This window comes from Bos mutus, chromosome 6 (assembly GCF_027580195.1).
Source record: "Bos mutus isolate GX-2022 chromosome 6, NWIPB_WYAK_1.1, whole genome shotgun sequence".
In the NCBI taxonomy this organism is placed as follows: domain Eukaryota; kingdom Metazoa; phylum Chordata; class Mammalia; order Artiodactyla; family Bovidae; genus Bos; species Bos mutus.
Window position 1 is genome coordinate 23769878 of NC_091622.1, and position 13307 is coordinate 23783184.

General features: G+C 38.6%; 1 protein-coding gene across 2 annotated transcripts in view; it reads left to right on the forward strand.

Moving 5' to 3' along the window:
- The window catches only part of PPP3CA (protein phosphatase 3 catalytic subunit alpha), a 330698-nt gene extending 324516 nt beyond the window's left edge, over positions 1 to 6182 (forward strand). Inside the window, exons 13-14 of one of the 2 annotated variants that reach the window (XM_005897690.3) lie at positions 371 to 400; positions 3537 to 6182. In XM_005897690.3, coding sequence (XP_005897752.1) covers positions 371 to 400; positions 3537 to 3733 — 227 coding nt within the window. In that variant the 3' untranslated portion in view covers positions 3734 to 6182. The remainder of the gene's footprint in view (positions 1 to 370; positions 401 to 3536) is intronic. The other variant, XM_005897691.3, reaches the window with a different exon arrangement.
- The last annotated feature ends 7125 nt before the right edge of the window (positions 6183 to 13307 follow it).

Sequence of the window (13307 nt, forward strand, 5' to 3'; positions counted from 1 at the left end):
CTTCACGTGAGTCAGATGCACATTTTCGATTGACCTAGTCCCTTGTAGATTCAATCTAAGTCAAAGAAACCTTTCCTGAGTGTTTTCCTAAAGGGTTAATCTTGTGGTCATTTATTTAGTGAGCAAAATCCAAAGCGGTTCACTCAGATATGTGTATCCAGCTCATTAAAAAAAAAAACAAACATCATTTTCGTGGGTTTTTTTCTTTTCTTTCTTTTTAGCATTTCTGTTTTGTTGTCTGTGCCAGAATCCAGCACTTACAGGAACACTAATCATCTTAGCTCCCTTGATCGTCACTGATTTGTTCTTAGAGTTAAAAATCCTCTGCTCATTTTTCTCATTCATTTTGCACCCCCTTTCTTCTCTTCAGCTACTGTTGAGGCTATTGAGGCTGATGAAGGTAAATTGGCCAGTCCCCTTTCTGTTGTACCTGCAACAGATAAGGGCTCTGCTGGGTGTATTCATTTCTTTCTTTCTTTCTTTTTTTTTTTTTTTCTTTTTTTTTTTTTTTTGCTGTAGCTTGTAAAGAGTGTGTGGGTGTTGGGCTAACAGTTGTGGCTCAGTATTAACCAAAATGTTCTTGCTTTAAAGGGGAAAATGTCCTTTTCTGGTTTGTTTGTTTGTTTTTTTCCCTTAAAGCTATGTTTGACTTTGTATATAATGATCCTAGTATAATCACAGAAAACAAAAGGATAACAGATCTTGAACATGTGGGGTGGGGGTTATGGCAGCCGTTTTGACAAACAATAGATAAAACAATATTCTTTGAGCTGAACCATGTCCCTCCCTCAAATCACTTTCAGTCAGTACTGAAAAGGAGAGGATAAAAATAGCTTTATGAAATCTAGTCTTCAGAAATTTCTAGCAAAAAACAAAAGTTCACTTGAATAGTGCTTTGTTGTAGTTCAACGTTAATTTTTGTCTCTAAAAAAATATCCCAAGAGACAGCTGTATTCAAGATAAACAGTTCTGCTAGTCTTATGAAATTTTAACCTACTGGCATTTGTAAGACAGCTAGCACCACCAAGATATTTTAAAGAGTTCAAAAATATCTAGTGGCCGTGGAAGTGACCGGTAACAAGCATAGTGAATATTGTCATCACTCAGCTGGTTAATGTCCACTGAGTGTCTGCTTTGCGCCATGCACTGTGCTGCGAGCCTCAGGAGAATCGAGATACGCACATCACTGACTGCGCCCCAGCCCTGCTCAGTGACAACAGAGTGGACCTCTCGCAATTTCTTTCGTGCTCTTTAAATGTCAAGTTACGAGAGAACTGCTTATCCAAATAGTTTTGAATATGATACATACCATATCCCCTGAAAATTTTAAAAAGAATAATTTGAAGTTCCCCTTTAAAACAAAATTCTTCAGTTGTATTTTGTTCTTGCAAGATAATGTTTCATTGTTCCCAAAATTGTGTGATATGTTCCTTCGATATGATGTAAAATGTGCCACTTTAGACTCTCTCATTTGTACGTGATTTGGATATAGTAGGGGAAATGATAGCACTGTAAGAGAAAATACAACTGTTTCCTAAATAGCAGTGAATAAACTGCTATTTATGTGGGAATTCTCTATTCCTCTTGGCAAATTCTAATCTGCAGTGTGCATTCTCGTTGATAGTTTGGCTGTTTTCTGTGGTTTCTGTGACTCTGTGTTGTGTTAAGTATACTACCAATGTAAATTGCTAATACCCATTGTCTGACCAGCAACTACAGCAGAGCACACATTCTTCCAGACCAGCGTAGACAGAATGATTAGAAACGGAGCCCTATTCCAGACATAGCCCTTGTTCTTGCTAGATTTTGAAATTCTATGCTCCCACTCTATTGGCTTTTCAGACCTTACACAACCTAAAAAAGAGATTGCACTTTTACCATTTCAATTCATAAAATCGCATCATCAATTATGATGACTAACTTTTTATATTTATTCATTATGATGAAATGATATTCACAGTAGTTTAGCAAAACAGTAGATACTGCTTTGTCCCTGAAAATCACTGAGTTCATTTTCAGGGTGGGTGCTCATTAGACAGCTCTGTTATTTTTGTGATTTCTGACTGAATTAGAGAAGAATTAAAAAGCTTTGCTTTGGGCCTTGGTCTTTCCCCATTCCCCTATCTTCTTCCTCTCATAGTTGACTAATCACCATGATGCTAACCTTTAAAATGCAGAGGGGGAACGAACTGTTTCTCATCGTTTAACGAGTTTGGAAGCAACTGTGTCTATCTTTTAAGAATCTCATCCATACTAATGAAAAGCACTGTACATTTGTGTGGGAGTGGCTAGCAAAGTTTCGGCTTGAAACTGCTTTCCTTTTTTTCTCAAATAGGGTAGGAAGGACAAAGGTACAATGAAATTGTCCTTCATCAGCCATGGAGATGCAGCCCAATTCAACACTGGTGATTGGCCCTTCAGTGTCTGGCTTGCGTTTTCACAGGGAGTAAAGCAATCTGGTGTTCCCCATTTATGTATGGTTCCCCATTTATGTACTTTATTTTCAGCTCACTGGTTGGTGCACCCATTGAAGAAAACCTTAAGTCTCTCGTGCAAATGCTTTATCTATCTCTGGAGCATAGTAGGATACCTGGAAAAAAAAAAATCAAATATCGGTGCTCCCCTTTTGAAAATTCCATGTTTTCATTGGATAAGGCCCAAACCATTCCCATTCATTTTTGCAAAGTGTTTTCCCTTTGTGATTTGTGAACCATCGCTTAATATCTACATTGATCTACTAAGAAAGAGTTTTTCTTTAATTTATGCAGTAGACCAGATGAACATCAGTTTGGCCTGTTTGCTGCTGACGGAAAGACCAAATTTTTCTGCTTAGTGATCTGATCTTGATTTTTCTCAATTTCTTTTACCTTGTCATCCACTCCACATATTTCCTAAGTTGAGTGGAGAAGCAGGTGTTTATAATTTCTTTTTTTTTTTTTCATGCCACCGTTGAATTGTTTGCCAAGAAAATCTCTCTGGGATGCTGAGATGGCATGGAAATGCCCCAAGTTCTTTCCTTTTGTAGCTCCTTTTAGTTTCTGCTGTAAGCTCTTTACTAGATTTTTAGGTCTAGCTGCTTCAGTGAGTCTACTGAATTTGCCATTACTAGCACAATGGAATAGTCAAAGTAGGGCCATGTCCTGCCCCTCTGGGTTAGGGCATTTAATACAGTACTTGTGCCAAGGATGTGGCCAGTGGATGCTGGGCCTGGAGACCTCTTACTGGTAGCAAGCTTCCTTTTTATATACCACTTCGTGGATCTAACCATTCATGAAGACAAGAAAAACTTTACATCTTACTAACTTGAAGAGGACATTTTGGTTGGCAAGAGACATTGGCTGTTACCAAACCTCTCGGTTATCTTCGGGTATGGTAAGGAGTCTGTTGTGTTGTGTTCAGGTCCCGTCACGTTGTTCTCTACTAAAGGATTCCCTCTCTCACTGCGAAATTTCTAACATCACCTGATGCAACAGCTGTGCCCTTTGTGTTCCTCTGGCTAACCCTGATTTTTCTTTTCTTAATGATTTTCCGTTTAGCTATCAAAGGATTTTCACCACAACATAAGATCACTAGCTTCGAGGAGGCCAAGGGCTTAGACCGAATTAACGAGAGGATGCCACCTCGCAGAGATGCCATGCCCTCTGACGCCAACCTTAACTCCATCAACAAGGCTCTCGCCTCAGAGACTAACGGCACGGACAGCAATGGCAGTAATAGCAGCAATATCCAGTGACCACTTCCTGTTCACCTTTTTTTTTTTTTTTTTTTTTTGAGCTGCAGGGCCTGATGGGGATGGCTGCGTATCAGCAGTTGGATATTCTTGCCTCTGATGGTAGCTTATTTGCTCTGGGGCCAGGAGTTGGATTCAGTTTACACTATCATTAAAAAAGAGAGAGAGAGAATTATAAACTATATTTTGGTGGGGGTGGTGATTAAACACCTCTTTTGGGTATGCCTTTTAAAAAATGCTTATAGGGAAAAAAAAATTTTAAAAGAAAGCTAATGCTAGTATATACTGCAATGTTAGGGGAATGTACATGTTTTCCTACTGCATTGGGGGACTTCTAGCTAGGTTAACGAGAGGTCTTTTATTATGTTACTGGACACGAAAACTTTGTCTAATTTCTTACTCTATTGTACGTTTACAGTTGCAGCACTAAAAATGGATGACATCAACCATTTTTAACAAAATGATGTACAAACTAAATAAGGACTATTTATTGATAATGTTTTGCTACTCTTGTCAGACAATGGCTATAAAATGAATTAGGCAGTCTTAAAAAAAAAAAAAAAAAAAAAAAGAAAAAAAAAAAAAAAGAATGTTGCAAATTTGTTAAAATGCCAAAAAGGACAGTTTAATTTTGTACAGATTATGCTTACCTCAGGTTTCTTTAGTGTGCTTTGAATGCCTTTCTTTCCATATAACACGCATTACTTTAGCAATGAATACCTTTCCTTTTCTTTTCTTTAAGTTTTAAAAAACTGGAATACTTACTTCTATCTTTTTTTTTTTTTGCTGTTTATATTTAGGGGTTTTTGTTGATAAATCAAGTCTTGGTTGTGGCTTGCTGAATTAAATATTTATGAGTGGTGCATTTTTAAGTATAGTAAACAAGACACCATATTAAGTACAGTGATAAAGCATCTATATTCTGTAAAAAAAAAAAAAATCTGCCTATGCATGTTTTTTAAGAAACAAAATGGCTGTATCGGCCTGTATGAGACTGTAATGCGCTTAGTGGTCTGACATATACTGGAAATGTATGTATACTGGCGTACTTTATATTCTCTAAAATGCTTCATGCCTTTGAAATTTTGTAATCAAAAAAAAGCTTTGAAAAAATCTAAAGGGGAGAGTATTCTTAAAAGTTTTTAACATAAGCTTGTCAGTGCACATATAGATGGTTAGCATGTTTAGCAAACCTTGTGAAATTTAAATAAGTTTGTAGTTACATGTGGAACTCTAAATGCATGGTAACTGTTAACGTCATAACGGTTTAGTTATTTTGTTCTGTTCTGTCATGTGCCACAAAATCTGTACTTTTTTCACTTTTTTCCCTTTGTATATCAGTTACGGGTTACAACTGGTTCATTCTGAAAACAACCACCACCACAAAAGTCCATTCATATTTTTTAAAAATTGTATAAGTGCCCAAGTAATTCACTACAGCCTAAAGCCTTGCCTTTGTAATTTGACTTCTGAGATGTTGGCAATCAAAGCATGCACTTGTAACAATGAAAAAGAAAAAAGCATTTTATATTACTACTCAATAAAATGTGCATGAACTTAAAGAACTCTCCTCCTTTCCCTGAGTCTGCTGAAAGGATTTACATGCACAGCCACCATGCTGTCTCTAGGTGCTGGGCCCACTGCAGGCATCGTAGACTGACCCTAACTGGCTTGTCTAGAGCCTCGTGCTCTCAGGTGTGGTGCCTGCTTCCACTTTAAGAATCTTGGTGGCTCTGTGTGTCAAATCAGACAAGAGAAAAATCTTGGAAGAGCAAATGCTGTCTTCTGGCTCCCTTGAAGATGGGAGCCAGTTAAGAACCAGAGCATTCCTTTTTATTGAAAAAAAAAAAAAATTGTTATCAGGTTGTTTCAGTTGTATTGGATGCCCTGTCTGCTAAATCAAAAAGAACTCAGCTACTAAGTGCATTTTCACTGCAGAAGAGAATTGCATTTGTATCAATAGTGACATTTGTATCCCGGCGCTTCAGCTAATATCTAATCACCTGAAGATTTAAGATACACCAAATATTAGTTTGTTTCTAACATTGTTCATTTTCACTGCACTTTGTTTTATGTAATAAAGTATGCCTGTTATATTAAATAATAAGAATATGGCAATTAGTGATATAGTGTACCAGAACAAAGATGTTCTAGATATATTCTCTGACAAAGACTATCCCAAATTTATTTTGATGAATTCAAGCCTTTTTCCCCCTGTGGGTATTTTTCCATCCTTTAAAAAGATGACACCCAAGGAAAATATTTAGATGCTATATTTATTAGAATGATATGAAAAAATGGTAATTCTGATACCAAGGTGTTTATTTTCTTTCTTATAACTGCAGAGAAAATATCCCAACCAAAAAAAAATCTTTTCTTTGGATTCCTTTCTTTCACAAATTGTGCTGAGGCAACTATGGCATAGAAATAAACATTTGACATTAAAATAAGCGGTTGATGTGAGTATTGCCTGGTCTTTCTGCTCAGTAGTTAGGAAAGTTATAGCGTATATTTTTGCATAATAATTCAGTCTATCAGAGAAATCAATGTAGAGCTGAAGTTATTTCTCTAAAAGAGGTAGCATGCCTGATCATCAGGTATTAGCTCTATCTCCTTCGCCTTTGGGGAAACTGCTGGTTTCTTACGTTGCTAATTCCAGTGACTCTGGCTAAACACACACACACAGCCTTCTGTCTTCTGCCCCTCTTCACCCTCCCCCAAGGTGACTTATATCTCATGGGGTTCAAACCCAGTGCAGAATTTTTATCTAGCTTGTCAAGGATTAAGAGCTAGATTTGACTGACCCGAGGTCAGCAAGCTTTCTTACCTAAAATATCCTCTACTTATAGTTTTAAAAGGCTTCCCTGATAGCTCAGTTGGTAAAGAATCCACCTTTAAGGCAGGAGACCCTGGTTTGATTCCTGAGTAGGGAAGATCCGCTGGAGAAGGGTAGGCTACCCACTCCAGTTTTCTTGGGCTTCCCCTGTGGCTCAGCTGGTAAAGAATCCGCCTGCAATGTGGGAGATCTGGGTTCGGTCACTGGGTTGGGAAGATCCCCTGGAGAAAGGAAAGGCTACCCACTCCAGTATTCTGGCCTGGAGAATTCCATGGACTGTATAGCCCATGGGGTCACAAAGAGTCAGACTGAGCAACTTTGACTTCTTCTTTCACTTCACTTGCGTAGTCTTTTAAAATATTTTTTGAAGAACAGAAAGAAAAATCTTCAGACACTAAACTTGTATGAGGAGCAAAGGGACGAAGGGAGGAACCTCTCAGGGTGTCGACTGTGGGGTTCCCAAGGACAGGGAAGTGTCAGAGGGCAAGCATCTTGGGCTAACAGCCTAGAGAGTGTCGTGCTGATGCCGAATCCCCCAGAAGGATCTTGTCCCGATACATTTCTAACCTTCTCTCCCCACCACATTTATGTGAAATTATAAACCTGAGGACACATCCATCTTTCTGCCTAGAAACTAGGGTCCCAACTTGAAGCCAGCGCCACAGGAGGGACTGTACCATGGGGATGACTTGAACGTCTCACCCTTGTCCTTGACTAGTTCAATGTCTCCCATGTGCTGGATCCCTCTTGTCATACTCTGCTGAGAAGCAGGGACCTTGAAGCTTGTCCTGCCTGCCTGCATTTGTTTCAAGACTGGAAGCCCCTTGAGCTGGGCAAATCTGTGATACCCAGACTAACGTTTGTCCTTTTCCTATTGTAGGTAGCCTTCGACTTTATTCATGCCACAGAAAGCCTCTGCTGTGTTCCTCGGATTGTTCTAAGCTAGTATTTTTTCCACACACAGACACACACACACACACAAACGCCTGGCGGTTTTGTTATTTAGCTGCTAAGTCGTGTCCAACTTTTTGCAGCCCCATGGATTATTTTCCCAAGCAAAAACACTGGAGTGTGTTGCCATTCCCTTTTCCAAGGAATCTTCCCAACCCAGGGATTGAGCCCACATCTCCTGCATTGGCAGGTGGATTCTGTACCACTGAGCCACCAGGGAAGCCCGACAATCTTGACAGCCTATCAATTTTCATTACAATGTTAAATGTTAGCATTCTGTCTTACTAAAACAGTATGACAGTGTCTGGCTTAAGGCTCAGCTGCTTTGTAATGCCATTTTTACTTGCTCTTTCATCTTTATTCCTTTTATATAAAATTTGAGGTAATGCCAACCACAGAAGCCCCTGGTGAGGTCCTTTCATGATGAATTTATTTTTTTGTAAATGTATACCTAGTTATGGGAGGCAAAAGTGAAAAGTGAAAGTCACTCAGTCATGTCCAACTCTGCAACATATGAACTGTAGCTAGGCAGGCTCTATTCAAGGAATTCTCCAGGCAAGAATGCTGGAGTGGGTTGCCATTTCTTTCTCCAACGGGAGAAAAGAAGTGCCCAAAGAAATGGTCGTATTCCTGGTGATGGCATTTTCAAGAGGCAATACTGGCAAATTGGAATCATGTGGGAAAACAGGGACCCAGCAAGGAAGAGAGGCTATTTTAAGGAACAATTAAAGAAACTTAAAAGGTAAAAGGAAAGAGACATAATAGCCTTAACATTGAGTTGATTATTCCAAAAGACCGTGCTTAAATCAGAATGATGCCTACTGACCATAGATGTTGCTAGTGAATGAGGCAGCTTAACTAGAGAGTAAACTTTAGAAGAAAGTGGAGGCCTCCCCTTCACAGGAAGGATTAAAACCTAGGCAGACTCAATTCAGTGCCACAAGCATCTTCTGAACAATGCTCCATGGAAAGAGCCATGCTGGATACAGCAGAAGGCGCTCCCTTCAGAGATAATATTGAAGCTACCTTCCAACAGAAACAGTCCAATTCCATCTAATTATCCAGTCTCTGGGGAGCACAGAACTTTAGTTTGCAGACTGTTCCTGGGAACCTCGTGTTTATAGGAACGTCATGGGGCTGAGCTTTCTGCATCAGCCAAAACAGCCTGTTAATCTGCTTTGTACGTTGTGTTCTATATAAGATGTCTGCTGAGAAGAGTCTCCACTAGATTAGAAAGCTCAAAGACTATTATGTAAGGTTAGCGCAAAGCAAAGTTGTCTTAAACTCCAGTTTTAGGAGGTTCTTATCAAGTTATATTCTGAAATCAGTTTACATTAAGTGCAAGGGACATGTAGATTTCTTCCCAAACAGTTCCACATTACCAACAGCGCCAAGTCCAACATCTTCAAGGCGGCGCGTGAGGCTGTTCACAATCTGACTCTTCCCGTTCTACCCCCACTTCCCCAACCGGAACTTGAGCTTCAGCCATGCCAGACATTTAACAGTGTTCAGAAAACACCAGGTTTCCTTAAGCCTCTAGGTCTTTATTTATACATCTTCTTTCTATGTGGAACGACCTCTCCTTTTTGGATGTCAAATTTACCTTAAATACTCGGACCAGGCATTTCCTCCTCTCTTAAATGCGTAGTGTCCTGTACTGCCTCTATTTTAGCATTTAATACACTGTTTAATTGTCCATTGTCTTTGTCTGACACTTCAGCAAGAATTGTTGCTTATCTTTGTTTTCTCAGCATGTAACAGTGCCTGGCATAACATTTCTTGGAAGAGTAGCAGGGAGGGAAAGAGAATGAAAATGTTTTCAGTGTGATCTCAAGATATGCATTACCCCAGAGTCCAAGTGGCAAACCCTTATTAAAGGACGGTGAAAAAACTTACCCTGCCTCAGTTTTCCCACTCTTTCTCATAAGTCTTTCCTTAGACCTGAAGGTCTGGAGTAGAATCTATATTTTAATGAGCATCACCAAAATTCTTATGATCAGACAAGTTTGAGAAACCATGTTCTACTTTATTTCTATAGAAAATTTAAAGTTCAGTCCTCTCTAATTCAACAGAGTATCTGGCGTGGACAAATATTTTACTGTTCACAATTGCAATAGCCTCCAAGGTGGTGCTTGTGGTAAAGAACCTGCCTGCCAATGCAGGAGACATAAAAGATGTGGGTTTACTCCCTGGGCTGGGAAGATCCCCTGGAGAAGAAAATGGCAGCTCACTCCAGTATTCTTACCTGGAGTACCCCATGGACAGAGGAGCTTGGCAGGGCACAGTCCATAGAGTTGCAAAAAGTTGACACAAATGAAGCAACTTAGCATGCACACATTGCTACTGCACAGAATGAATTTAATTTTTGCTTACAGTTTAATGAATATTAATTTAGATGAAAATATGGAAACTTAAAGTATTTATGTAAACCTCAACATCCACTACTAGACAGGTTATGGGGAGGATGTGGTGGCCTTTTCAAGACTTACCAAAAAACAGAGACCAGGTGGTAACTCCAAATACTCTTCTGTGAAGAATCAATGAAAAAACCTCATGTGTCTCAAAGTGAAGGAAATGCTTTCCTATTGAAATGACTGTTTCCTCCACATCATTCCTCCTATGATAACAATCGCACTCCCTATCACCACCAGCTGGTTTATCTTTAAGAATCTTATAGTGTACCTAAAGTTTTACTATGAGAAAGTCATTCCTTTGACTTCAACAATACTTTCTCCAGAAGTCCTTTATTAAAAGATTCACAGTAGAAAAGAACACTACAAGCCACTGTCAGCTGCTAACAACACCTTAGAGAGAATTAACTTACCCCAGTTCTGACAGGACTGACCAAAGACTAACATAGATAGATGTTTTTATAGAAAGGGTCAGGCTGCAGCTGGAGCCCGGCATGTCACTCGGATAAGCGGGCAGGAACTCTGGCTCAGCTCTTTGTGCTAGGCAGGTGTGAGCAGAGAGGAACATGCAATGAAATTCAAGTCACAATCTCTCCTCTCACAAGATACAATAACAGTGAAAGAAATCAGTATTTTGTGCAACACATGTTCACTTCTGTGCAATGTACTCTATATGAGTTCCAGCCTGGAATTAGAACTGAGTTGGAATTTTTATAGTTCTGCTTACCAGTTACCTGTGTGACCTTGATAAACTTCCTAAGCTTCTTTAAACCTCACTGTATTCTTGGTAAAATGAAGGCAATATGAGTAATTCATAAACTTTCCTTGAAGATTAAAAAGCATAGTGCAAATAAAGTACTTGCATGGTAACTGGCACAAAATAATCATTCAGTAAACTTTAGCTGTGGATGTGGTATTTAGCAGCATACTGAGTCATATGGGTCCTTAAAATAAATATTCTATAGATGAAGATTGTGTGTATGTGTGTGTGTGTGAGTGTACTTGGAGGTATGTGTGAGTGTGGTGGGAGTTGGGGAGGTTCATGTAGTCAGAAAACCCTTCTAGAAGAAATGGTATTTGGTTGGGACTTTTACTATAAGGGTGGGTTGGTAGGTGAGGGGTGATCGGGGAGGGGATCAGAAAGCTTTCCAGCCTGGAAGAAAAAGCAAGAGCAAATAAGAAGCTCCAGAAAAATAGTGATATGTTGACCACTATGGTTAGGGCTTCCCTGGTGGCTCAGATGGCAAAGAATCTGCCTGCAATGCAGGAGACCCGAGTTCAATTCCTGGGTCTGGAAGACCCCCTGGAGAAGGGAATGGCTATCCACTCCAGAATGCTCGCCTGGAGAATTCCGTGGATAGAAGAGCCTTGGCAGGCTGCAATCCATGGGGTCTCAAAGAGTTTGACATGACTGAGTGACTAAGCACACACACAACCTCTATGGTTGTAAGACTGGTGGCACAAAAGGAGAGAGAGAGGTGAAAGGGGAACCAAATCAGTTATTTGTATCAGGAGGTTTTTCAGTTACAAGTGACCAAATACCTGATTAACTGTGCTCAGATCGTTCAGACATTTACAGTCTGTGACATGGACAGAAGGGACTGTGTGGCTCCAGGGTTAGTTTGGTGGCTCAATATTATCAAGGACCTAGGCTCTTTCCATGCTTCTTCTCACACTTTCTCTTGGCTTCTGTCTTCACAGTTGCAAAAGATTATCACATACATGAATTGGGTGGCACACATCAACACAACATCGTAAAGTAATTATCCTCCAATTACGAATAAGTTAAATCTGGAATCCTGAAAATGTCAAAAAGTTGACCCTCATGAAATATTTTCAGTTAATTAAAAGTAAACATTGATAAGCTATAAAAAATTCTATTGCAGCTCCTGGTGTTACTTCCTTTCACCATGAAAATAAATTGAAAATAAATCAAAGTTTATACTATTTCTTAATTTATTTCTTACCATGGTCATGTAAATACTACCCTGGCAGGGTCATAGTAAGTCTAGAAGGAGCAAACAAAAGCATAATATATAAGAGGGCTTTGTGGGCTGAGGTGAATCTTTGCATGGAGGAACCTGGTAGGAATTAGACAAAATTTAACAAAATAGTTTGATTGGTAGAAGCAAGAAAGGAAGAGTTACTAAGTGAATTTTGAAGAGTTAGCAATAAATAATTAAGGTAAATTTTTTTTGTCCTTAAGTAACTTTTTTCCAATGGTTTATCTATTTTAAAAACTTGTTTAATTGAAGTACAGCTGACTTACACTGTTTTGCTAATTTCTGCCATACAGCAAAGTGATTTAGTTACACATAATATACATTTTTTTCATATTCTTTTCCATTATGGCTTATCATCAGGTATTGAGTATAGTTCCCTGTGCTATACACTAGGGCCTTGCTGTTTATCCACCGTATGTATAATAGTTTGCATCCATGATTACAAACTTACAAGCTTTTGAACAGAATAAAGTCCAGAAATAGACACACACAAATGGTCAATTGAGAAATGTGAAGAGCAGTTCAATGGAGAAAGGATAACTTTTTCAGCAAGTGATACTGAAACAACAAGTTTCATTGACAAAAAAAAAAAAAAAAGAAACCAGTGAATTCAACCTCACGTCTTATACAAAAATTTACTCAAAATGGATCATAGACTCAAATTTTAAAACACAAAGCATAAAATATTTAGATGAAGGCATAGGAGAATACTTCTGTGACTTTGGATTAGGCAAAGATTTCACATGTACGATGAACTGCATAATACTTAAAAATGTTTTTGCTTTGTAAATGGGCATTGTTAAGAAAATGAAAGGACAAAAAATAGTCTGGGAAAAATGTATTCAAATTACATCTCTATCAAGAGACATAGATATAAAAAATATACAAATGTTTTCCTAATAAAGCAACAACAAACATACTAACCAATATAAAGATGAGCAAAAGATTTGAACAAACATATCAAACAATTATACAGGTGGCAAATAAACATATGAAAAGATGCTCAATATTATTAGTCACTGGGAAATATAAAATTACAACAAGAAAGCACTATACATCTATGTGAAATGGCAAAACACATACACAGAGAAAAATTTTTTAATTACAATATCAAGTGCTTGCAAGGATGCAGAGCAACTGGAACTCTTGTACACTGCTCGTGGAAATCCAAACTGATACAGCCACTCGGAAAACAGTTTCTTATAAAGTTAAATAGGTTCAGATAAAGTTAACATATGACCCAACAATCCCACCCCTAGGCATTTACTTTAGAGAAATGAACATTACTATTCACACAAAACTCTATACACAGATGTTTATACCAGCATCATACATAAGCACCCAAATTATACAACCCAAATGCCCTTCAACAGATA